Genomic DNA, 26,915 nt, shown 5'->3' with positions numbered 1-26,915 from the left:
GTCCTGCTACCTGTTTTCTGAGTAAATGAAACATTTCTTTACTTTTTATTTTCCTATTTGAATTGGAAAGTAGATCCGGCTTTCCACATTACAACCTTGCAACAACTTTGTAGTACTTTAACAAATAATTATAATTTCATGGGAGGAGGGTACCACTACTTCTTGTATTTTATACCAACACTTTGGGTTTATGTATGTGCTAAAAGTGTTATTTCAGGAACTGTTTTACTATGGAAATAAATGGAGAGACACAAATACAGTATTGTGGATTAACAGCACAGGAGAGTACTAAGCAACTAATGAGGATATTTGACCACATCCAGGTAACTAAACACCGAGTTAACTACGCAATTCAACACTCTGCTGGAGTTGAATTTTGCTTTAACAGCCCCCGGGGGTTTATTAAAGAAGTTTTTTTTTCTGTATCTTTGGTGCTGGTGCAGATATCACTTGTCAATCAGTGTGTCCTGTTTGCTGTTGATAAAGTCTGACTGGCTGTAGGTGGCGCACTGATCAAGCCAAGGTAGCAATTACTGCTCAAGCTGAACACCCGTTCTTCTTCTATTTACTCCCAACAAACCAAAACAAATGCAAAACTATCACTTCCTGTTAGCCAGAGTTGTTTTCTCCCAGGACCGACCAACCAGACAGACCAACCAGGTGTTTAGAACAGCTTTCAGTCGCTTGGCTACCAGCAATTCAACCAAAACAAACCAAACATGGAAACACATTAGCCGTCCTGTCCTGCTGTACATACATGCAACGAACCCCTCCACAAGTATAAATACCAACATCGCCTCTTTATTTCAGTCTCTCTCTCTCTCACGCACACACACTCACAAAACACCATCCAGCCCACATTTCTACAAGCCAGGCAATTTGTAGCTGGCCCTTCCCCATCAGCAAGCGTGCTGCTATCTGAGCAGTCATTGGAAAAATCTATCCCTGCCATTTAGAGTGTCCCACACCCACCCCAATACCCCACACCCCCCCTAAAAAACCAATCATGTCAAAAATGTCAAATACTGAACTAAAAGGCTGGGGAGGAGAGGCAGGAGGGTGGTGGTGTAGAACTAGCTTGACAATATGCTTTGCAATTACAGCCATCACAATGTGTATGTGTGTGTGTATGTGTGTGTGTGTGAGAGAGAGAGACAAAGAATAGAAGAGCTGGTGTGTGGCAGGGATGAACAACTATATGTTAGGCTAGTCGAGGGTGTCATTGTCAATAAGAATGCAACAGCAGCTGAACCCGGCCGGGGTGTTTTCTGTGTTATCCAAAGGGATTGAAAGTCAAGGCGAGTTAAACCGAGAGCTGCATTGCATTTTCTCTGCTATATCAACAGCTAAAATATCTTTTCTTTTAACTTGTCTTTACATTAATACCTGCAATGCGATATATAATTATCTATTTTGCTCCACTATCACCCACTAAAACAACACAGCAGTGATTCAGCTAGGGCTGGGCGATATGACCTCAAATCAATATCATGATTAATTGAACAGTTTACCTCAATTGTGATTAATGACCGATTATTTTGCTTGTTTTTCCCCCCTAATAGTTCACTGACAAGGTTTACACTGTAAATATGCTCAGCTATTAAAGATGGGATATTTTTTTTCTAATAAAAGAGTGCATATCCCGGCAGGGCAACAACTGTTCAGGTTTGTGACTTGGTGGATGTATTACACCGAAGAAGCAACTACCGCTATAATGGTTAAGAAGCCACACTTTAAATGATCTAAAAAAAACTGCAAGTCAAAGATTAGTGTTCGCCCTAGAGTAAATGAAACATCACATTAAATGTCCAAGGAAGGAGGTTTAACTTCAGATTCCTGCTGGCTGTCAGAAGAAACAGCAACCATCCTCAAATCGAAGAATCAAAGAGAGAAGAACCTTTATTACTGTGCAGGGCTGGCACGTACACTGAGTACAAAACCCTAAAGCAGTGACCGCTTCTCACCAAAAGTGTCGCCAAAACCAGGAAAAACATGGATCTGGTGGATTATCACTTTAAAGAGCGAATCATGACGAGCAGAAATCATCTTGCTGCGCTGCCCTCTACAGGCTGAAACTTCCAGGCGTGCTAGATTTCATTTACATACAACCAATCTGTGATGTAGCAGCAGGTCCTTTGCCACTGACAGCTGCCGAAAATACCACATCACAGAGTGGGTGTGGCTACAAGGGCAACGCGTCTGAAAGTTTCAACCACTAGAGGGCAGCGCAGTAAAAGTCTTCTGCCTTATGCTGTTTACTGCTGAGCAACTCTTTAAATTTTATCAAGTTTAATAGTCTAGAAACAACTAAACTGAAGTTAAGATGTGGTTTGGAAAGTTACTCTTTAGGCCATTAGTAGCTATTCTGGATTAAAGCCTAGTCCTGTCTCGATTTAATGCCTTTCCATGAATCCCATTGGTGTCTGGTTGCTCTTTCCTTGGAAAAATCTTCTGCCACACAGGATCTGATAGCCCTGTTCACACAGGACTAGAAGATGTAGGGAGATGTCATTTTGATTTAAATAAGTATTTTAATGTTGAGAGCTAAAGGGAATTTATAAGAATCCAAGTAGGAAAAGTGTAATGAACCAAAAGCAACAGCAAAATTGAGGGTACAAAAGAGAATCGAGCTGTATTATGGGTGAAATATCGCTTTAAAGGAAGAAAGTGACATCTTACAACCCAGAAGTCTGTATTCTCTTGCCCTGTCTCACGTCAATAACAGCTTCATCAGCAACTCTGGTGTCTGATGTTGAGCACCATACAGCAGGAGGCCTGGAATAGCTTTGGCTAGGACTTGGCACGGTATGAAAAGTAGGTGTGTATGTGTCACAGTGTGTTTTTCTGGAGTCTGCACAAAAGCTGCCTAAATAAGCTGGCTGTAAATGTCATATTTATCAACTTCCAATTACGTTGAATTGGAAAAACCAACCATTTCAACCCAGTCTGAGGGCGACAGGCACACTGTGGCGCCAAACAGGCACAAGATCATTTACGGGACTTAAACAAAACTCAGTGGGATGCAGTGGATATTGTTCAAATGAAAGTTAAAAAAAAAATGTCTGAAATAAGTGACTGAATTCTAAATGAAAAATGTGTTTTGTGTATGGCTGGTTTCCCCAACAAAGTTATCTATTTAGCTGCCTAAAAATGGATAGGAAAAAAGTGCCAAATAATGAGCTACAAATTTTTCCTGTTGAGCCAATAAAAAATGAATTTGTCAAAAATGCCTATGAGAACTTTTGGAGTTGAATGAATAGTTCAGTAAATAATACTGTTTAAAAATGAGACTCTGTCAGTTGTATAGTTTCTAGTTTCAGTTTCAGTTTTCTAGTAATTTATGTAACTTTAATTTGACATCTGACAGATTTCAAATTTTATTTCCCTTTTTAAATATTACAACTGAGTAAAATCTTGCAGGCAGACCAAAACGCGGATGGGCCTTGCCCCTTATCAATAATTTAAATCAAATGGCTGATGCAAAATATATTTGGCATTGAAAAGTACAATCAAAATGACATTTCACGCGGACAAACTTCATCCTCGGCTAGGCTAATTTGCTGTTTTTGGCAGTGTACCTCCACCAGTGCAGATTAAGGTGAGCACCTAGCTTGAAACCGGGCTTAAATGTTCCAGATTGATCATTACCTGAGCGTTAAAAGGCAACGGAGGCGATAGAGCGCTATCCATCTCTATTTTCCATCACAATAAGGCAGTTCCATTTCAATTTGCCTTAATAGCACTCTGCTTGGAAAAATGCATCAACTGAATGAATGGGTCAGTGCCTAAATGGGAAAGGTGAGGCTCTTTTTTTTTTTTTTCTTGCTGAAACACCATCAGTCCTACGGTGCGTAACGATTTTAATGAGACCAAATCTTAAAGCAATAGAGCTGGGTCTCTGGATAGGCTGGCAGATATCACAGCTGATCTTGGATTTGGATCGGGACTTTGGCATTGAAGCAGAATACCATGCTGATTCAAATCAGTTCAGCCTGTATGGCTTTATTGGAACTTAAGTTTTTCATATATTATGTTTCGCATATATTATGTTTTTGCACATTTTTTATGTGGATGAAATGATAAAGAAAACAATGAATACAATCCAGTCATACATTTCAGCAAAATGTAGGAACTTATGTGACAAAACTAAATGGAAGAAAAAGTGAAAATGTGAGATATTCATGCTTTGAGATAATAGAGTGAGGCAGGAAATATGAAGAATTTCCCTTCTTGTTGTTAGAGAAGTCCAGCGTTCAATTTGTTGACTAAAACTATAACTACAATTATATGTCAACAACACTTTTTTCAAGATGAAACGGAATAAAAACAAAAATGAAAGTTTGCTGACAAAAACTATGACAAAAAAAATCATAACTTATCATGACTTCATCAACAAATAAGTGATGAAGATGAAACAAGATGAACTTGGCAGAAACAAATAAATGAAAACAGAGTTTGTGATCTCAGTTTAGAGGGGAGCAGATATACAGGCAGACTTTACTGCATAAAAACAAAAGCTCAATATAAACACAAGAAGCTGTAATGAGGAAAATGGAATAATCTATGTATGAAGGCCACTAACAAATAATTGAATGCTTAATAATTCAGTGGAATAATTCAGCTTTCATTTTCATCGACTAAAACCACTGAGGTGTTTTTGTTGAGTTAAATGTGACTAAAATGACAATGCAAGATTAAAACCAAAATCAAAGGGGCAGCATGTCTCCAAATCCACACACACGTGTGAATTAAAAACACGGATTTCTATTTTCAGAGAGAAGAGAAGAGAAGCAGGATTTGGTTGTGTGTATGTGTGTGTGTGTGTGTGTGTGTGTGTGTGAGTGTGTGTGGGTCTACCTGCAGGTCCTTCATGTCCTTCTCCAGGCGGAGTCTCTCAGAGGTTTCAGTCTCCAGCAGCTGGGAGGCCGACTCCCCAGTGTTACGCTCATCGGCAAGTTCTGACGACAGCTCTGTGATCTGATGCAGCACACACACACACACACACACACACACACACACACACGCTGCAATTAACAAGTGTTAAGCATGTGTCTCAAAATGTGCAACGTGCTGCCTTATGTCTGTCTCCTTTTTTCAAGAAGTGGCAGTGTTTGTTTTACGGTTGAGGACTTTGCTGTTTAATACATGAAACCTGTCCCTCTGTGTGTGTGTGTGTGTGTGTGTGTGTGTGGGTGTGTGTTCACCCGGCTTTCGAGGCGGTCGGTGTTTAGTCTCAGCTCATTTCTCTCTTTCTCCACCTTCTCCAACTTCTGCTTCAGCTGCTGGATCTCCTCCTGGGCAGGAATTCAGAGAGCGAGGAGAAGAAAGCGGGTATGAGAGACAGACACAGAACGAGAGTGAGTTTGCATTCAAGGCTTCAGCAAATCAATTGAATAAATCAGAAAATGAAAGAAGAAGTGTTCTGTTTGCCTTGCATACTCCTCCATCGCTGCTCTGGGAGGCCCTCCGTGGTGTGTGTGTGTGTGTGCACGTTCACACCACGGACACCCCAGCAGAGCTGTAGGGGTCTGTGATATGTTCGAATTTCGCGTGGAGCATGCATGGATAAGATGTTTTGATTAACGTCCTGAGCTGCAGTCGAGAGCTGGAGCTCCCTGTGATGGTATAAATGTTTCACAGTCTTCCACCCTTACAAGAGCAAAGTTGTGGGAGAAACACTGAGTACTTTGAATTTAGAAGGACGTTTTTTTGGCATGCCGTCTGGTACTTTTGAAGTGCAAGGAAGCAGCCCCGCCCTCAGTGTCCAATTGGATCGGAGATGTGTCTAACCTGAAGCTAGAAAAAAAAAAATCAGAAATACTCTACGGGCTTCTGAAAAAGATGAGATCATTTCTGACAGTTTCTGACACAAACACTGATATAAATAAAGAAGTGATCTAGGTTTGACCCTTACACACATGGATATGTTATTTGATACGTCGGGTTTGGACGCAGTACTTCTGTTTGAACTCTAAATGCTTTTCACGTCTCAGTTTTACTCTGCATTACTATGTGCCTTGTATTAACTAAGGTCTTTCATTGTGTACATTTCCTCTGTAAGTAAAGCATGTTTAATACCACTGAGTGACAGGGGATGTTCACTGTGGGGTGGGAATGGTTGTCTTTTTGTATATTTATGTATATACAATAAGCAAAAGGAACACCAAAGAAAAAAAAATCCTTTCTTTAAAAGTTTGTTTTTGGCTTTCAACTGGAACGCCCTACCTGGAGACACAAGAAACGCCAAAAACCTAAGTTACCCTAAAACCAGTTTGAAAGCATTTCTCTTTTCCATAGCCTATGATTAGTTTAATATATAACTTCCCTGCTGCCGGTGTCGGTGTGTGAGGATGATTTGTTTATCTGTTTCATAAATATTTTATCTTTATTATACTAATCAAATTCTGTTATCTTTATTCGTATTTTAGCTCATTTTTTCTTATTATTTTATTTTACTTTTATTTGTGCTATGTAAAGCCTATTTTGATGCTTTGTGTATGAAATATGCACTTGTATGTGTGTATGACATGAGTGTTGGGTTGTAAAGTTGACATGGTGCTAAAATATCCTCATTAGTTGCTCTGGGCTGCTGATCCACAACACTGGATTTCTATCTATCCATTCACTTCCATAGAGCAATAAAGCAAGTACTAAAATAACATTTTTTTGGGCATAAACCAACACCAACAAAGTGGATTATGCCAACATAAAAAAAAACCCAGCAAGTCCTGGTAACCCGTGTGTAACTAAAATTATTGTGAAAGTACTGTCAGGTCATTTCTTAGTGGTGTAAGGTTACCATGTGGAAGCATCCTGCTAGTGCCGATTTTTTGAATAGTGTCCTGTCATTTGACTCAGCTGACTAAAATGACTGTGGCTTCCATTATATGAAGTGCTTGTGACCAAAACTTGACTAATACTAATGTAAAATAAATGAGTAAAATCAACACAGGCAGTGTTAATTTTGGTACTTGCATAATAAATTATGATAAGATTAGATTAATTATGATTAAGGTAGGCTATGCTACAGAATTACCTTTTAAAACCCCACATCACTGAAGGTATGGAAGGGGATGTACGTGTGTGTGTGTGTGTGTGTGTGTGTGTGTGTGTGTGTGTGACTGTGAACCTGTGTGTACTCACGTCCTTGCCGCGGATCTGCTCCTCAGTCAGCTGCACTTCTATTAGAGGCCTGACGGTGGTGAACAGCTTCCACCAGGGCCAGCCCTTCACTCCGCGATTCTTCTTAATGTTCTTCTGGATGCAGCGGATGGCCAAGTCCTGAATCTGATGGACACACAACAACGAAACAACAATCAATGAAGAGTCTCGAGAGCCTGTGGTGTTTTCATTGGGTCCCTGCTGAACTGCCATGTCTGAAAAGCCTGGGGAAGTTATTTTACACAGGAGCCGAGGCACTCTAGGTTACTAATCCTGCTGATGCAAGTTTTCAAAGCAGCCGCATGCCAAGATTCATTTGACCATTTCACATTTCTCTACAGTTCAATCTCCTTGTAGAAGCGTTTGGCAAGCCGGTCAAGCACTCATCGCAAGTTTCTGCAGGGCTGGGCAATACGGCCAAAAATATTATTGTGATAAAATGTATCATATCTGTCAGTATCAATAATTATTCCAATATAAAATAGTTATTCATGTCACATTTAAAGGACACATTTTGCTTCTGAATGAAAGCTGAAAAAACTAAAATATTAATTACGGCTCAAAATATTCTTTATTCTCTTAATTCAAGATGGTCCATGCAAGCGTACTTGCAAAACCATATATCTGAGGTCGAATCAAAATATTTTAAGAATCTTCTTGTAAGAACTGCTTGCTGGCAAGCATGTCATGAGTGCTGGATAGTTTTCAATAGCGAAGCTGTTAAGTCAAATGTAAAACTAATAATCTATCATTTAAACCCTGACCTTATAAGGGCAATACTAATTAATAACTCATTCAATTCATCAGGAAAAACCTGGGAGCACCTTTGTTTTGTCCATAATGTCTGTACCAGTCAGTGACACCAGTGTTAGACGGGGTAGGAACCAGGGTTGATGGACAAAACGGGGGAAGTGTGAGTGTGACTGGGATTGGGATTAGACCTTCACAGAATGAAGGGATGAATGGGCCCCATTCAGAAACCAGGTGAATTTAAAAGTAACATTTAAAAGTAACGTTTTCCATCCACAGTACACAATGCTAGTGTACTGTGTAGTCTACTTTCCAAAAGCCCTGTTTTCCCCATCCACACTACAATCCAGACCAGCATTTTCAAATCTACCTACCATGAAAACTGTGGAAAAATGCCGGCACAGTGTGGACACAAAAAAACAAAACTGAGGGATAACATATGTTTTCACATTTTCCCAGCTTAAGTGTGAACACAGCCGGAGTTCAGCTGAAGTAATCCTTCATAATGTGACCAAAGAGGGCATTTCGAGAACACTCATCAGCTCCATCTGACTGCAAATCTGCCTACAAATCATCTGTTGGCTATTTCTGTTTGTGTGTGTGTGTGTGTGTGTGTGTGTGGAAGGGTCTTATGCTTATGTCTATCCTTGATAAAGAATGCTAAAGAATGCCAGTTTCTTTGACAATACCCTGATAATAGCTCAACCATCTGCATAATGACTCTTCTGCTTAGCTTGACCCAATTAAACTTAAGGCAACAGCAAAATAGGGGAGAAGGTAAATAATGGGTGTGAGGTGTGTTGAAAGAAGGCGTGGTTCTAAAATAATTAAGCAAATGCTACTGAATCATCAAGTATGAAAATGCTGGGTAGACGGTTATTCCTGCTACCAAGAGCTGAAGAAATCTCAGAGACATGGAGAGAATACTGATTGTAGGAGCTCCGGTGATAAAGATGGCTCAACCTGCTGATGTTTCATAAGGAACAGCGGCACAACCCTGATGCTGATGCACCATATTGACGCACTTGACACAAGGGTAAAAACAGACAGGCAACTCTCAACTATCTCAGTGGAAATATCAATGAATAGCGAAAAACCCAGTATTATACCTTAATATGCACAAATGACGTTTGTGCAAAGAACATGGCAATTATCTACTGAGTAGAAGCAAAACTCAGTCGAATCATAGTCCACCCTGTTCTCAACAAGTGGGCGAGAGTATGTTTGGCACACACAAAAAGTACTCTAGTGGCTTCAGTGCTTGTTTCCCATAGTGAATGGGCCTGACTGCTCTATTACGGTGTGGGCTGTTTCATCCTGTTTTATACCCACGGTAACTCATGGAGGGCAAGTTAAATTCCAGTAAATAAAGACATTCTGCTGTGCCGTGGTCATCCTACTGTCAGTCATCTATCCTGATGAGAGGCAAATTTTCCTGCATCCACAAAGCACCAGTGTTTAATGTTTGAAGAGCATGAAGACCTACAGCAGGGGAACAATTAACCAGCAACTCTGAGATGATGTTTTTCATGGTTTGGGGAAATGGTATAGATCTTCACACCACCCTTTTAAAACCACTTGATATGTTTGTTTCTCTTTTACTAACACTGATAACTGTATCTGGTTTGTCTTTACAACAGCTACGCAAATACTGCTATCAATGTTACTGTGGTAACCTACTGGAAAGGTATCAAGAGGTATTGCACGCTGGAATCACTGCAAACAGCGAGTAATCTGGCAACCTGTTTGAAAACACACAATTGGGGCAAATTGGCCGGTACTGCACCAAAGGTTGCCATGTCTTGAAAGTCTGATTTGTGTGTTGTCATCTAGCCTAGTACTGCCATACTCCGGTTTTGTAACTGTTATTCAGAGCATGAAACACAGTCTGGGCGTCGTTGGGTCCAAACTAGAGAACGACCGATAGTGGATTTGGCCGATAGCCTATAGTGCCGATAGTAGTTATCTAGGCCGATTATTTGCCAATAGTTGATTACTTGGCCGATAATCAAAAAAGAGGGGCCGATAGTGCCGTTAACGTACCGTTAGAGTCAGAACGGACAAGCAGTGATGTTAACCTAACCCGAGTCAAAACATTTATTATTCCAGTAACGTAAACCTAATTTATTAATGAAGCTACATTATATAAAGTTAACTTTTAATGTAATAACCTAATGAATTTACATAGATACCTTGTGTTGGGGTGTACCTTCCAGAAAAATTGAAGCCAGTTTGTGACAGGTTTTTTTTTTTTTTTTAAGGACTAGTTTTGTATGTTTATTTGGGGTGCCAGCCAGGTCTCTCTTCTGGCATTTGAGATTTTAAGTCAGTCAAGTCAGTTTAAATATGTCTACCAAATCCTCACAAAGGACATATATGGCAACATAATACATCCCATATTGAATGACACACAAATTCTATACATAACACATAACATTTGGAGTTTTAAGGTGAAAAAAGGTCTTTTTAACTCACAACTCAAAATCACAACATTCAACATGTCTTCCTTTTAACTAAAAGACATTTTGGTTTCTTTTAATCAGACATAGGGGATGTTTATTTACCTTGACAGTTTCGGAGGTAACTTCCTCCTTCTTCAGAAAGGTCCAACTGACAGCCAGAGCGGCATGTCTGCTGGCTGCTATATATGGCAGTCTGTGCGCGGTGCACCTGTCAGATCCGGCAGACCTGTCCTGAGTGAATGGCCACGCACACGTGCGTGACCCATTATAAATCGACTTTTGTTTTTACGCGGTTGCAGCAGCACAACGGACGACACAGACAACACGCTTGATTATTGATGGCACAATGCGGCGATTCGCTGGTACAATGAATGACAGCGGCGGAGTGGAATTGAACCGATCCGAGAGAATACTGCTGAAACGGGTGGAAATTGCGGTTGAAATGGAGAACCAAGAGAGGGATAAGGGATCTGACGACCTGAACTCTGCTTGTCTATCGCGGCTTTTACCGTATGCTCCGTGCTGCGCACCCGACTGCTCTTTTCTTTCTCCAAACTGAGCGAGTCCATTTTAAACACACTTGAATTGAGGCGCGAACGTACGACAAGTTTGGGGTGTGTGTACTGGTGGTCAACCGGTGATGTAATGCAGGTTGTCACACTCCCTCCCCCCTGAGAAAAGCCTGACGTACAGAGGGCTCTTCACCAACATAACTCTACAATCTCTGCAGAGAGCCACGTGTTTCCGTGACCGCGGCGCGTGCTCAGCTTGTTTTAGTAATGTTTGGCCGATACTATCAGTCGGCCGATACTATTGGTGGGCCGATGGTGTTGAGGCCGATAGTAACTAATTAGTAATTACCGTATTGATCTGAATATAAGACGACCCTGATTTTAAGACGACCCCTCTTTTTCAAGACCCTTTTTTGGAAATATACTTTTTATATGGACATTCTGCGACACCAGCCCATGCTAGCTTTGAACTCAGTGCGGGGTATGTTGAGCTCTGTGGCAACTTCAAGTGCTTTTTGCTGCATCACAGCCCTCGTAAGGGGCAGTCCTTCACTAAGTTTCTCATTCACAAAATCGCACACCCTCCTGTCAGTCTCGTTGAATCAACCAGTTTTTGGACCACGAAAAGCCCTTCTCTGTCTGTGGGCATTTTTTAGATCTTCTTTCTGAGACTGCATTGCACTCAGGGCCAGGGTTAAGGGATGTTTATTTACCTTGACAGTTTCGGAGGTAACTTCAGAAAGCGTCCAACTGACAGCCGGAGCGGCATGTCAGCTGGCTGCTACATTCAACCGGGTGGCGGCGCACACCGGCCGGCCCACCTGATGCCGGCCTGATGCCGGCCGGCCCCGCACCCACCCGGTCAGGTCTGCCGGATCTGACAGGTGCACGGCGCACACAGACTGCTACATATACCTTTCACCATAAATCAACTTTTGTTTATACGCGGTTGCAGCAGCACCATGGACAGCGACACAGACAACATGGTTGATTATTGATTGCGCGACGCGGCCATTCGCCAGTAATCGCGCTGCGTGCATTAAACGATTTTGTGGAGGCAGGAGGAAAGTTGCATGATTTACGTTGTATCCATGACCATGCATGTGCTCGTGCATGTACGCCCGTACCATGCTGGAGCACACCCCTTCCAACCGCGCCAGAGCGGGGGAAGTGTACTGTATTCAAGCACAGAACATATGCAAGTACAATAGCCTACATGTGTATTTGCTTAGACCCCCAATATTAGACGAGGGCATTTTTTCAGGGCATTTTCAATGGAAAAAATATCATCTTATATTCAGATCAATACGGTACTATCGGAGCCGATACTAGCGGCCTACCGATTAATCGGTTGTTCTCTAGTCCAAACCATCTGACCGTGAATGTTTATAAAAACGAGTGCAGTGCCTGTTCAAAACAGGCCTGTTTGGAATTGGCCTCTGGTACTGCTCATCCAAACAACTTCACACTCAACACTGCAGTCCCTTGCGTCCCCAGCAATACACCTGGCCAGGGTGAAATTGATCGGGTGAACGTTTGTGATGAATCGAAGGCCCCCACTGAACTGTGTGTGTATCTCTGTCCTTCGATTTTCAACAGCCGTTCCCTGATCGATTTCAAACTTGACTCTGTTCTCCTTTGGGTCCTCAGCATTACACCCGCCAATTCTTAGGTCAATCGGATGAATTGTTGTTGAGCTAATCAAACGTCAGACAGACATGCAGACAGATTCCTCCATTCATAGACTGATACATAGCAGGTTAGCTGTCATCTGCCAATCATTAGCAAAGTGTACAATCAAACAAATCTCATATGGTACAACACAAGAGCTAAGCAACCAGCAGCAACTATTAAGGCAAACATCAGCAAGGTTATCGTTAGCTTGTTGGCCCCGATCTCTGGATTGTAACATTTTCATCACACTTTCAGATTTTTCTGCCCAGTTGCCATGGAAATTACCAAATACATTTTCCATACTTCCCCAGACGTGTAGTAACTGTGTTATACAGTTTAAGCACTTTAAAGGAGCTGAATTCCCTTAAGTAAGGGGGGAACACAAAGATTTAGTCTCTCTGCATGGCTGGTTATGGAGGTAAGTGCAAGTGTTTGGTAGAGGACAATGCCAGTCTTTTTTGGTGTTGTTTGTGTTGTGCTAAGGCTACGTCTGTCCTTAACATAATTCTCCGGAGTGTTTGCCCACTGCCCTCTGCAGTTTTAAATGCCAGACTTCACTTGAAAAACTTCTCCCATAGACTTGGAAATTGCCTGAGTATGGTAATTCGCCACAGTAAACATGCTGCTTTAATTATTTTGTCCAAAAAGTTTGTGTTTTATAGCTAAATTACTGCAGTCAAGTGTGACCAAAACGCAAGCGTCGGCCAGGAGTTTGTCCTTACAAACCTGCCTTACAGACGGTATTGTCATGTCCTTTTTTTTTTTTTTTAACAGCAAAATTGTTGGTCAAGACAACACTTGAATTTAAGATAGATTAGGCAATTAAATGTTTATGTATTTAAAATAAAAGGCAGGGAAAAGTTGATGTGGACGTGGCATGCATTTGAAAATTTATTGGAGGTAACGTTAACTACACATAACTGCATGAATATGGGCTATAACTCATATAATGCTCATATAATGCTGTTGCTTATGGCACACTACTCCTGCTAACAATGGCTCGGTTTATCCCATTGTCTGCTAATCACTTCGCTGTCTTCGGCCTTTTTTTTTCCATCAACAAGCTCCACACAAATGCAGGAATGTGTGTTTGAATAGTAAGACACTGAGACTGAATAACTTGTGACAAATCACCTTAAACAGAGGCAGAGAAGGAAACTGTAGCGATGTCTCTTCCACTGCCCTCTACCTCTCCTTTACACCTGTCACCTTCCAGGCAGCCACATAGGCCTCGGTTTACACACACACACACACACACACACACACACAGCAGTGTCTGCCCGAGCCCACCTGTTCCCAGTTGGGGGGTGGGGTGGGGGGGAGTCTGTCTTTAGGCAACGATTTAATTAGGCTCAGTATTGGCTGGCTTGCAGTGGAATCCCCCACGCTCCACCATTCTCAACTGTTCCCTATGAATGTCAAAGAGATAGAGAAAGGAGAGAGAGAGAGAGAGAGAGAGAGAGAGAGAGAGAGACTATGGGGCTTCAAACGAGGCAGCGGATCTGTTCTATTTGTCTATTCCCCCATGGCGAGGCACAGTTTCTGTCTTTCTCCATCTTTCCTTCTTTCTCTCTCTCTGTATCTTCTTGTTCCCCTCCTCCTTCTCCCTCTTACCTCAGAGTGCTTTGAACGCTGCTCCCCAGGCAGGGAGAGAGGACATGAAGGAAATGGGAGAGGTTCCCCCAGAACTGGCAAAATAGAGTTGGAGAAACAAACTAATTGATTTTGTGTTGTGGCAGAGTCAGGGGGCTGGGTGAAGGTTGAGTATTTCTGAGCTTTTTTAGGCTTTCAGAGACACCCACTCACCAAGAGAGCTTACGTGCAATACAAATTTCCTGTTGAAAGGCAGAAGACGCAGGATTTGTCGGTTGTGGTTTGTAAACACAACATTCAACGCTGGTCCCCCATCACTGGCTAAACTAACCGCCGGCAGCAAGTTTTTGTCTCCTCGGAGTATAATGTAAAACACTCCATCGCTGTCCTAGGAACAAAATTGGCCAGCTGGCACCGTCCTGTTCAACAGAAAACAGGCCAACACCGCGTCACTCTTCATCCTCCTCCTCTCCCTCAGTGCTCGCCAGCAGGTGAAAGCTCAACCACAGACTCACTCTCGCTCGTTGCAGAACGAGGTTTGTCCACTTTTTTCCGGATCTGCGATTTTCGTAGCTTCCTACTGGGGGTCGTGCTGTCAATCTAGCACCACGCTGTGCTGTGATTGGCTGGGAGCTACAGACCCGCTGTCCAAAGGCACCCAGAAGAGTCCCGAGCTCAGGAAAACAAGAAAATACAGGCAGAGGACAGGGTCTCTGCAGACACACACACCAACACACACTGCTAGTGGCTCTGAGGTCATGATTGAGAGGGATTTTTTTTTTTTAAATGAGTCTATACATTTTTTTTAAGTAAAATCCTTAGCATTCTGGCTTTAATTTTACATCTCAACAGAGCTCCATTCCAGGAGTTATTTAAGGGTAAATTAAAAACTATGCTGCTTCAAGGTGTACTGTACTTGACAACATCAGCGTATAACAACAACAGTGCACAATAATGGTCCTTCTGTTTGTGTAAACCTCCCAACACTTTGTTTTTATCACTAAACAACGGTCACACATCCGTTTCTCACTGAAATTGTGTCACTGTGGGTGTAAACTCAACAACAAACCCGGAAGATTCACAGTTCCCATTCACACCTTTAACACTAAAATTTCCCACTAAGAGCGACAGGAGTGAAAACACACCGAGATAAATCCACTGTGTCTTGGGAGGAAAGTGAGGTGAGGTAGGACTGCACTGAGGCGTGCATTATGCAGTGGGACTTTTGACTCACAAAAGGCTTTCGAGAGGCGCCACTTAAGTGCAAGTGCTGCTCCCCTTTTTGCTTTAGGATCTCTAGCAAAGTCTCGCATCCTGCCAGAACCCCTCAAAAATGCCAACTGCTGCTGACAGGATTGCTTACACTTTTTTGCTGACAGCACCAACGACAGGGACCAAATTCAAAACTGTAACTAATTACATGAGATTCATATTAAAGAGATGAGGCTCAAACCTAGGCCTTCTTTCGAGGGAGACACAGTGATAATCTTAGGCCATGTCCACACTAAGCTGGTTAAATTTGAAAATGCATCTTTTTTCCTCCGTTCTCACCTTTTATCTACATGAACCTGGTGTTTTCCACCCATGAAAACCAAGCTTTTCAAAAGTGTGTAAATCCGAAAACACCAACCTGGCATGAAAAAACTGAGGTTTGTGAAAAAGACACCATAAGATTGTTATGTGATCTAGCAAATACTTGCACTTTCCTCTTATAAATCCCTATTTTCTTCAAGCTCAGAAACTGTAAAGGTTTCACTGAGTCATTTTAGTGAGAGAATGGAAAAACTGAAGTAAGTCGAGTGAATGTTTTCATCCACTTTTATTGTTAGCTAAACGAATACACCACCGTGATTCTGCCTGGACAGATTAACAAAATTTTCTTCACAGCTGATCTTCAAACTCAGAGCCAACTGGAGCGCATACCTTCACCAATACAATGTAATTGTCAAGATATGTCAGTTGCGTATGTTGGATATTCACTAAAAGTTAATCCCACCCAGTGCCACATCCGCCTTTGGCCAATTACAGTGAACTGAAAGGAACTGTGTTCACTTCTATGAATCAGATGCAGACAGACACACTGCACAAACAGAAGCTCCACAGATCCCCACCGGCTTCTCGAGGACTCAGTCAGCGGACGCCTGTGATGCTCCCACTCTTTATGCTTGATCTGGTGGAACAACACACATAAACTCACACACACGCACACACACGCACACACACCAAAATGTACTCATGCAGTCTTTCTAGCCCTCTTAAACGAGCTGGGTTTACAACAAGGCCTCCAATAGTAATCTGTTATGTAGGAGTAGGGCAGTGCATGTGAACAAAACATCTTGTGCCTGCCATACAACTAGGGTAGGATGAGTAAATCTGGAGAAAATGGTGCGGTGATTAAAGAAAAAGACCACAAACTTCATTTCAAAACACTTGACGCAGGCCTACCCCAAAAAAGAAAAGACCAAGTGGTGTTGGCTGTTGACTTCTATGGGGAAAAAAATCTGAAATTTACTGAACCATACCAGTGATTTCGCATGTTTAGCTTAATTTCTAAAAAAAGAATTAACTTCATGTTTCTGCTAATATGTTCCTAAAGTAAGCAGGCATATTTTACACTGCAAAAACTCAAAATCTTACCAAGAATATTTGTCTTATTTCAAGTCAACATGTCTTATTTCTAGTCAAAATATCTCATTACACTTAAAATAAGACATGATCACCTAAGAAATAACTTGTTTTTAGACAATTTTCACTTGTTTCAAGTGAATTTTCACCTGTTCTACTGGCAAATTTTGACTAGAGATATTTTGACTAGAAATAAGACATTTTGTCTTGAAATAAGACAAATATTCTTTGTAAGATTTTGAGTTTTTGCAGTGTACAACTGCCATATAATTTTTCCACCCTTTTATCCAGCCATTAGTTTCCATTCATGGTGACGATTTTGTTAGGTTTCAACCGAAACCTCATATTTGAAAACTGAGGGATTTTGATTATAGGTTGTGAAATCCTAAGTACGTCTGCATTATTTGCAAAATGGTTTGTTGTCATGTAAATTGTGGTTAAATTGTAGCAAACGGGCTTAACATTCAAAATCACTGGTATGATCCTTTAAAAAAAGCAGATGGGGAATACAACCAGGCAATTCATTCTCAAACAGATTGAGAATTGGAGACCATTCCCAGCACAGATCAGGGAGGAAAAAGGGCAGGGTAGATGGATCAAAGGAAGGGGCTGGTTTAAGGCAGAGGATGATATCTCACAGCCACTGATCAATAAGGTGGTGATTGAGGAGGCACTGGGGCTGTGGAGGAATCCCAGCGGAGAGGAGCGGCAGACTTGAAGGCTATCGGTCCATCCATCCTGGGCTGTTTGAGCCTGACAGATTGATGGCCAACCACTGAAGGCCGTGATCTGATGAAGCTTTGATTTAGTGCAGCGCTTAACCGCTGGTCTGCTAGGGAGGGGCGCTAGCAAGATGACAAACACACTCCAGCAGCCACAAAGAAGCAGAAAGAATTACCTTCTCAAGTTCACCTCAGTGGAAATACTTTTACTATTGCCCCCTTTTGATTTCACTGTAGAACTTTAACAACTGCATTCCAAGTTTTCTATGGGAAACAACTGTACAGCTGGAAATACCATCCATCAAACTCACATATGAAACGAAAGCCAAAATACAAACCACAGCAGCTATAAACCTTTCTACCACCTTGAATCTAGAGCTCAACTCCCAATTACAGACGACTGCAAAGCCTGTCTGACCGCTACAGCGCCCGTCTAGTGTTCAACCAACCAAACTTTACTCATATCATGTCCGACCCCTCTTACGCTCACGTCATTGGCTGGCAGGGCTGTCCAAAATATTGATACTTGATAAAATTCAACAGCTTACCTGTTTCACGATAACAAAGTGTCCTCTCAAGAAAAGAAACATGTTAAGTGCTGCAAAGCCTCCGTGAACAGTTTTGGTTGCGAAAGAAAACAGCAGGAGAGCCACTTCTTTGGCATATAAGGCTAACAAACATAGAGAGGCCAAAGGACTGACACCCTAATCTTTATAAAGGATTTCCAGAGGTTGGTGAAAGCTCCTGCTGTAACATTAACATCACAGCACATTTTGGTTCAGCTACTCTGTCGACAGCTGCCTCAGGCCTGCCTGAATAATCAACAGTTGAGTTGGGTCTTAAATGGAAAAATGCTTTACACCAGTCAAGAGATTAACTTAACTTCAATTATTAATAAATACAAATAGTTTATAAAAAAAATTTAGCCTTAGGTATTTAAATGCTGTCGAGTTACAGTAGGGTTTATCCTGTACTACTTAAGACAATTTTAAAATGGTGTTACTGCAAGGTTTATATTTTATTGATAATACATTTTTCTGGCTTTTAATATGTTGTCTGTATCTTTCCCCATGGTCAAAAATGGTATTGAATAGAAATATTTCCCTGGGTACCGTACTGAAATTAGAAATTCTGGCATGGTGGCAACCCTCCTGTCTACCCATCTCTGTTTTCATCAAATTTAAGACACTGGCATCTCCATCACGGCTGAAGTAATACTACTAATACCTGAAGTAATACTAGTGCTACTCATTCAATCCTATTGAAGGCCTAGCTGATGAAGACTGATTCACAGCTTGTTTGATGCCTGCTCACAAACTGTGTTTAATATAAGTTGCTTTAGACAGTCTGCTAAATGTCGTAATTTAATATATCCTGTAGGATGAAGAGCATTAGGCTCTGTGTGACCTTCTGAAACTCATGATCCCATAAACATGATTTTATTCTAACACGTTTTGTTTATTCATTTGAACAAAATTCCCCTTATTCCTACATTGTTAAAAATACAGCTTTGGTCTACTAGACACTTTTTTTTCTTTTTTTTTTTTCGAAAAGTGCAGATTCTTGTTTTTAAAAAAATAGCCCTTATAAAATTTAACCACACTTTTCTTTGAAAATGTTTTACTTTTGTCCTGTAACTATTTTTATTTCAGGGTTGGGGTTATTTTTTAAAAATGTTTTTCAGACATGTACCAACAAAAATAGCATCATCATAGGCCAAAGTAGCAATTTAAAAAAAATTATTTCTGAAAAGAAATTAGGCAAATTTTGCTCAGAGGATTAATTAAGCCAGGTGGATGCGTGGGCTAGAGCAAGTGAGATGAATTTCTTCTCCATGTATGAATTAATGACAGTTTGCATACAACCCCAGTCTTCCTTCCTGATGACACAGCGTATACTGGATGTTTCCATTATGGCCAATCAATGTAATTCAGCCTTAATAAAAAACTGTGTTAGTGCTGCAACCTGCACTAGAATTAAACTGCAAATGATGCAACAGGCACTATGCCGCAGGAAATGATGGAGGAAATCCCCCACACTCGTCCTGCTGTGCACGGCTGTCTTACCTTCCTCTTCTTGAAGGCCTGTCTGGCCAGGTAACCCCGGCAGGCAGCCTGGAACAGAGTGATGTTCCTCCTGGTCTGGACGTCTCGCTGTTCCTCCAGCCTGGGCAGAGTCCCTGCTCTGAAGAACACCTGCGAGGAGGGAAGTTGAGACCATTTCAGGCAGGATTAATTTCTCCAGGTTTTTCAGAATAACTGCAATTATTTCTTAAAGTTGCACTAGGCAAACCTCGCATGTTGGTGCACCCACATAGCACTACAAACTTGCAACCATTAAGAGTAATAGCCGTTCTCTAAGAAATCTATATTATGTGCAGAAAATTTTGTGACTGACTCTTGCTGGGTGAGACAGCGGAAAAATTTTGGAAAAATGAAAACCAAAATGATTTTTGTGAAGCCAATGAATCTGAGAAGGGAAAAAAATAAAGATTCTTGGCCTTGTGATTTAAGACTTACTGGCCAAAATGCAAAGTTGTATGTTATAGTGCGACCATCTGGCACTAAGTTTATTTTGAAAAGTGGCAAATTTAATTGCCTGAACATGTAGAATTTAGGAACTGAGACTTCCCTCATGTTTTGTTAAGGCGTCAAGTTTATGCATATCAATAAACTATGATGACATATGCAGCTCAGTCATGCTGCGTATAAACTTTGGTGCAGACTACATCAATTTCAGCATTATCTGAAAAGCAGCTGCTATTGCAATGTTGGCCCACTGATGGCAGGATAAATCACTGTGATGGACTTCATGTACAAGTACGCTTTGAGAAGTGATTTAACAATAACAATATATTGTAATTCCTGGCACTAGAATTTTTGACCCAAGAATTCATTCAGAATATCATTTTTATGGGCATACATTTGCCTGACAAAAAACAAAACAAACAAACAAACATAAAAAATGCTATGTCACTGACAAAATGTTTCATTCATGTATCATTCACCATAGACTGAGACAGAATGGAAAGTGGGTTTACTCATATTGCTTGCAACGGAGAAATGCCATGCTTCTGTTTTGTAACTGCATTGTTTCTGTCCACTGCTCCTGTACACTTGCTACCAGGTTTGAGCAATGACTGAAAGTACAGGTGTGCCTATTACATTCAAGCATCAAGAAGGTGCGTAATGCATTTTAATGCTACACTGGAGATGTAATATTTCTCTGATATTCTTGGGGAGATTGGGGAACAAGGAGCCTTGCAAACTTTGCACTTTCTCATGCAAGTGCTCATTAAACCCTCTGAACACAGCCTTAATTGCATTAGCATGCTGCAAGCATTAGCTACAGAGTTAGGCTCAACTTCACAAAATCCTAATTAAACTCCCATGTGCAAGCTTAAGTGGCTACAGCAGCTCACCCCAAACTTAATTGTAAAAGGAACTTTCTATTCAAACTTTCATTGTTGTCATTTTTTTTTTCATTTGTTTCTTCATTATATCCCACATTTAGTTAAAACTATTACCAACAGGCAGTTCAAATAAAATGAGGTGGCTTGTACAGACCAGAGCACAGTGTTCTGCTGAGGCTGCATCACAATACAAAGATTCACTACTGATCTCAATGGGTCTTCAAAAAGCAGTTAGTGAGAAGTCCAGGGCAAGGGTAAAACTACCTCTGTGGAGGCAATGTGATTTTAAACAACAGCCCTGAGGCCCGTAACCTAAGAGCAAGCCAACATACTGCATGTACAGAGACATACATACACACTAAAACAGGCGCTCCATAATTTGCAAATGCATCAGACTTTAGATGCAAGTGTCTGCCCTTTTGTACTAGTTAGTGGTTAACTTCAAAACCATTTCTCTGGTAGAGCGTGGCACCTTAACAGTGACTAGCAGAGGAGATGGTAACCATTTACACAGAGACGTGGGCTACCCAAACGACTAACATTTTGTTCAACAGGTGGCATGGTGTGCCTGCTACTGGACAACCATTTAGAGCATCCAGCCAGTAACCAGCACTCAGTAATGCAATGAGAGGAGGGCAGCATCACTACTGTCCTACATGACAACTAGAAGGGAGGTGTAATAATACCACATTTTTATCACATAGTTTAACTACCACTAAAAGGGATAAGAAGATTTTCTAGCCTTACTTTACTTCTAGCTATCATGACCCAGTGATGCAACCAGTGAGCAATGCCAGTGGTGTATATGTGTAGTATGTTGGGGTGGGGGTGGGTGGGGTTCTTTCTGAATACTAGTTATCTACATGTGCAGCATGGGAGAGTGAGAAGAGGGGATTGTGCAGAAAACCCAGTCTCACATTGAGCAACCCTAAAGCTCAGTGGCAATGTGTAAAGTTTGCAAGAGTGAGAGACAGCTGTGTTGAATTGGCATCCACTGACTGTGATGCAGGAGCTGAAAATGATTCTTTACAGGTAACCCACCGCTGGGAAAAATAGGGTAAAGACTGGCATTGATCTGGACCAAGCAGAACACATTCTCTTAAAATCAATACAAAGAGGCAGCTTCTGTTTGTTTGAGCAATGAAATGTCAATCAATAGCGTTGAGGAAATGAGATGCTCTGAACAGTATGGAGCTGTTGACACTGGTTGTGACAGTGGTCTACTTCATTGCATCAAGTCACCCAAAATCAATGCCTGGATAAGGGTTGGCTACAAGCCATCCTAGTGCATAATTTGTGTGGGTGTGTGGCACGATGCCACATTGGTTGGCTGGATCTCTCTGTGTGTTGTTTACCATTTGGCATGTTGTGTAATGGGGCATTTTTAACCTTTGTAATATGTACATTTCAGCATGCACTGAATTTGAACTTCATTTGAACTTGGATATTTTTGCAGGCCAAGTACGCAGCAGACGGACATGCACTGACGCTGAGGAAAAGGTTAAACCCCCTGCCAAGAAACTTTTCTAATTGACGGCTCAAGGCGCTGACTGTTCTCTGTTCCAAAGACATTCAGCGAGCTAATTAACAAAACCATCAGCCTTCCTTTTTTGCTTGTGATTCACAGCTTTCCATCTCAAAGAGTTTGAATCTGGCTTTGTGTGACTGATGCTTGGCAGGGGTCACCGCCACACAGTGGCACAAATAAAGAAAGTTAGCTCTCCCCCTTTTAAAACCACTAGGGCAACTGAAGGCAAGAATAGAGAAACTTGTCACTGTGGAGGAACAAAAACAGCCCTTACCTCCACATCCTCACCACACTTTGCAAGAGAAGTAGGCAAGTAGAATGGAAGAAGCTCTCTAATTATCTGTTTAGCTGAAAAAGTGTCACTGGGTGAGAAAGACATCGGGACTGGTAGCCAGGAGTCGGCTTGATAGCAACACAAACTCGCAGCTGCTGAGGATGGCGTGATGGGGAAAAGCTGCCCACACAGCGAGAGGCACAGCTAATGTCTGATTTAATAAGTGTTTCGTCTCAGTTTCATACGCTAAAACCGGATGAGAGAAAAGAGAAAAACAACAGAAACTGTGGGTGAGCATTTACCCTTAGGAGTTTTAAACTCTTTATTGTCTCTGATCTTCTTTCTACTGCCCTTTTGAGTTGTTGTCCCTTTGGAAATACCGTTTGCATTGTAGTTTGTAACACTGAAAAAAGTTGTGTGTGTGTGTGTGTATGTGTGTGTGTGTGTGTGCATGTTTAGATATTCAGAGACTAGATTAAGATCAGGATTTGGGTTTAAAACTTTAAGGCTAACTGTAGTTTAGGATTCAGACTTAGGTTAGGTTTAAGAATAGGATTGGGACCCATGAAAGGATAGCAAAACAAAAGTATGTGTTGTGTGTGTGTGTGTGTGTGTGTGTGTGTGTGTGGGCACTCACCCTGCTCAGCCCCATGTGGTAGCTGCTCTTCTCCAGCTCCAGGGACTCCAGCAGTTCCTCCACCGCCTGGAAACCAGCAGAACAAACAGTCAGTAGACAGATAAATAAAAACAAACCTGTTTGTTCCACCGACTCGGTCTAACCTCTGTCTTACCACATGACCCGTTTGCCCAAAGGACGCTGGCATGGTGCCATGGCAACAAACACCCTTCCCCCAAACATACACATGCATGTGCCCCTCCCCCACTCTGCCGCAAGGGACTTGAAACCATAAAACAAGTCAGACGGAGGGGAGAGGTCGCTTTTCTGTCAGTTTTCATCTGTCGAGTCAACTCAAGCTTTAGAAGACAGTGCAGACAGTTTCTTCACCATGGCTGGACTGATATGGGGTTTTCCAGGCTGATACTGGAATTTAGAAAGCAGCTGATATTCTGTGCCAAACTATAATGTATTTAAATCTGTGCTATACAGGTGAAGAATCAAGCCTGATTGGCAGCCAAGATATGTCTGTAAAACGGATGTTTAATTATGTAACTATTAAAAATCGAAATGTATTGCGTATTTACTACAGGAATTTTATTGTTGTCACAGTTAAAACACATTTGAAAAACCATTTTCACTATAGGACTACATGACGCTATGGCAATGTGCAAATTAAGTGGGGAAAAATCAGAAAACAGTGTTTGCCCCTCCATCCACACTACACCTTGCTAGCGGCTTCTCATCGTTTTGATGCCCAATATCGGCCTCATATATGAATCTTGCCCTTTCGTTCATGTCAGGGAAGCTTATGTTTTAAGTTCCACTGAGGTCTGTGTCTGCCAGGGACGTGACATTGAAAGGAACACTATGTGATTTGCTGGATTTTCCTCTTAAATTTTTGCTATTTTTGCAGGGTGACTGAGGGGTATTGCTTGGTTTGTCTGAAAATCTCTTGGCAGGAGTGCCAGGCCTTGCAGGTAAAGCGTCTGGTTACTAGCATCATGGCAGCATCATACTGTGTTAAGAGGAACTGACAGAACTGGGCTGTCAGCGGCAGAAACGACAGAGCTTTTTGTCTGGCAAAAAAGGGACGCTTTCTCAGACAGACTCCGTAAATAAATATTCCCTTTCTGTTGCTCTCTTGTTCTCTGAAAACCGATTCTTTCATATTCTTCTTCCAATTATACGCCCTTCTCTATCTCAAACTGCCGCCTTTCATCCCTTTTCCTTGCTCCCTTTCGCATCCCTTCTTCCTTCCCAACTCCCCAAAGAACGGGTATCATTAGTTCTTTCTGAGCGGGCTATCCTCTCTAAGCTCATCTCCAAGGAGTTTTGTGAGCTACTTTACCGCCAATGTGTTTTGGTGTGGTGGAGAGAAGAGACCCATTTAACTGATCTACTTAATTGATCCAGTTAAATCTCCACTGTGACAGTAGCGACTCATTTAAATGGCCCCTTTACACAGCACTTTCAAATGACAAGCATAAACGGGCTGACTGTTTTCTGCTGGCCATCAGCTTGCTCAGCAGGCCGCTGAGGCAGCCTTTACATTCACAAAAGTCCAGTGTTTAGTGAAAAGTATTGTATACCTTTTCTCATTCTCCTTCTCTTTAAGACTTCAGACTTCAGCGCATAGATCAAAGCTGTTAATGCAGAGATAGTTTCCCTCCCTCTCCCCCTCCCATTCATAAAAGCTAATCACGACTTCGCGCAAGCTGCAATATTCTGCCTGCACAGAATGCAGAGAAGCCATTAATCATATACTGAGGGGATGTTCCTAAACTGTTCAGCCTACTATACAAAAGGACTTGAAAGATAACGAGACAAGGGAGAAAAAGTGAAGAGAGACAAGGGGATGGGGGGGATGGGAGAAGGAGAGAAAAGAGGGGAGGAGGAAAGTGAGCTCTTCCCACTGTCGGTAATTAATCAGTACAGTAGCCGTATGCTGCCAGCCTGCACAATCATAATTAATTACACACAAGAGCGCCTCTTGGAGCAGGACAGGAGAGAGAGGATAGAGGGAGGAGAATAGGAATAGAGGGATAGAACTGTATTCAAACAGTAAGGCAAAAAGAAAACACTGAATCCCTTGCCTCTAGAGTTCACCCAATATATTTGATCAAAGGCCAGTACCAGTATTTACGACTGGAGCTAGCCAACAGCCGATACTTTGTGCTGGTATTCAATATCTATAAATGTTACTATTTTCCTGCCAAGTCCCAACAATTCTCTCCAGATTCTCTCTGTTGTTAAGGAAAAGCCCTCGAGACAGTTTTCAGACCACACAGCACCAAAATCTTCCAGTCAAACCCATAATAACAATGTTTTTTAGGTGTTATATTAAGTCCTTAAACGAAGACACTGAATTTTTGAGAAGATTACAAGATATTAAGTGATCATATGCAACTATGCAATGTTGGTGGACAAAGTGATTCATACTGATTGGTAGGAATTTTTACATGCATTGCACATTGCCATGACCTGGTCACTACTGGACTCTTAACATCAAGGACCAGACCGGACAGAAGTTTTTAACATTATTATGTCATCCTTGATGACTGTTTGGATATTACAAGTGCAAAAAAAGCAACTGCACTTTAATAAAAAAAAAAAAAAAAAAAAAAAAAAAAAAAAAAAAGTTATCAAACATTTGTCAACAAAACTAAACCAACTAGCCAAAGTATCCAAGTAAAAAAAAAAAAAAAAAAGATGTTTCAGTTATAAAATGTTGTTAGTGGGTTTTACTATGATCCATCAATTTAAATAAAATAAAATATTGAGTTAAAATGTAAGTTTATTTAAAACTATTTCAGGTGTGATCAGTTTTGATGAGAACACAGTTTCCCATTGCTTACCACATTAGTTTCCAATGAAAAAAAAAATATATTATATTAATAATAATAAAAACGGCACACTCCAAGTATTGCCTGAACTGGATGCTTCAAGTTCCAATTCATTCCTTACTTTTCCATATTTTCTGCAAATTTAAACAATCTCATGTGCAAAAACCAACCAACTTTAATCAACACATGACTTAAAGTCCATTCATTCCCTGTGGGGCTGAGTGACCAGGAAAACTCAACTGATGTGTGGCAGATCAGCAAGCTTGTTGGCCAAGAAAAGAACAAGAAATAAACGTCTCAGAAACAATGCCTTCAGAGTGTTTACATCCATAATTGGGGTTGATATTAAGCTCTGATACCATTTTAATGAGGCTTTTCTGTCTCTGAACCCTTCTGCGATTAACGCTACCTAATTAACTTGCTGGCAAGCGATGCCAACTCCTTGAAACAATGTAACTTTATGAAAAGCAATACCAAAGTGGGGGAAAATACATGATTTGAACAAAAACGGTTTATTTTTCTTGGGTCTTAGAGGCCACTCACACTGGCAAGTTTGATCCGCGCCCAAGCACGATTGCCCCTAAAATCCGGATTCTTTGACCAGTGTGATCGCTCCGTATCGTACTTGAATACAGTACACTTCCCCCGCTCTGGCACGGTTGGAGGAGGTGTGCTTCAGCGCGGTACGGGCGCGTACACGAGCACATGCACGGTCACGCACGCAGTGCGCGGACGTAAAT

General features: G+C 41.5%; 1 protein-coding gene across 4 annotated transcripts in view; it reads right to left on the bottom strand.

Annotated features, from left to right (window-relative positions):
- Positions 1–26,915, bottom strand: part of myo18ab (myosin XVIIIA b) — a 169,469-nt gene that overhangs the window by 48,422 nt on the left and 94,132 nt on the right. For all 4 annotated transcript variants that reach the window (XM_030066613.1, XM_030066614.1, XM_030066616.1 and 1 more), the window contains 5 exons: positions 23,351–23,416; positions 19,566–19,694; positions 7,144–7,287; positions 5,205–5,294; positions 4,858–4,977 (listed from right to left, as the gene is read on the bottom strand). In XM_030066613.1, coding sequence (XP_029922473.1) covers positions 4,858–4,977; positions 5,205–5,294; positions 7,144–7,287; positions 19,566–19,694; positions 23,351–23,416 — 549 coding nt within the window. The remainder of the gene's footprint in view (positions 1–4,857; positions 4,978–5,204; positions 5,295–7,143; positions 7,288–19,565; positions 19,695–23,350; positions 23,417–26,915) is intronic.

The sequence above is a fragment of the Myripristis murdjan genome, chromosome 13 (assembly GCF_902150065.1).
Source record: "Myripristis murdjan chromosome 13, fMyrMur1.1, whole genome shotgun sequence".
Lineage (NCBI taxonomy): Eukaryota > Metazoa > Chordata > Actinopteri > Holocentriformes > Holocentridae > Myripristis > Myripristis murdjan.
This window is presented reverse-complemented; position numbering and strand designations above follow the sequence as displayed.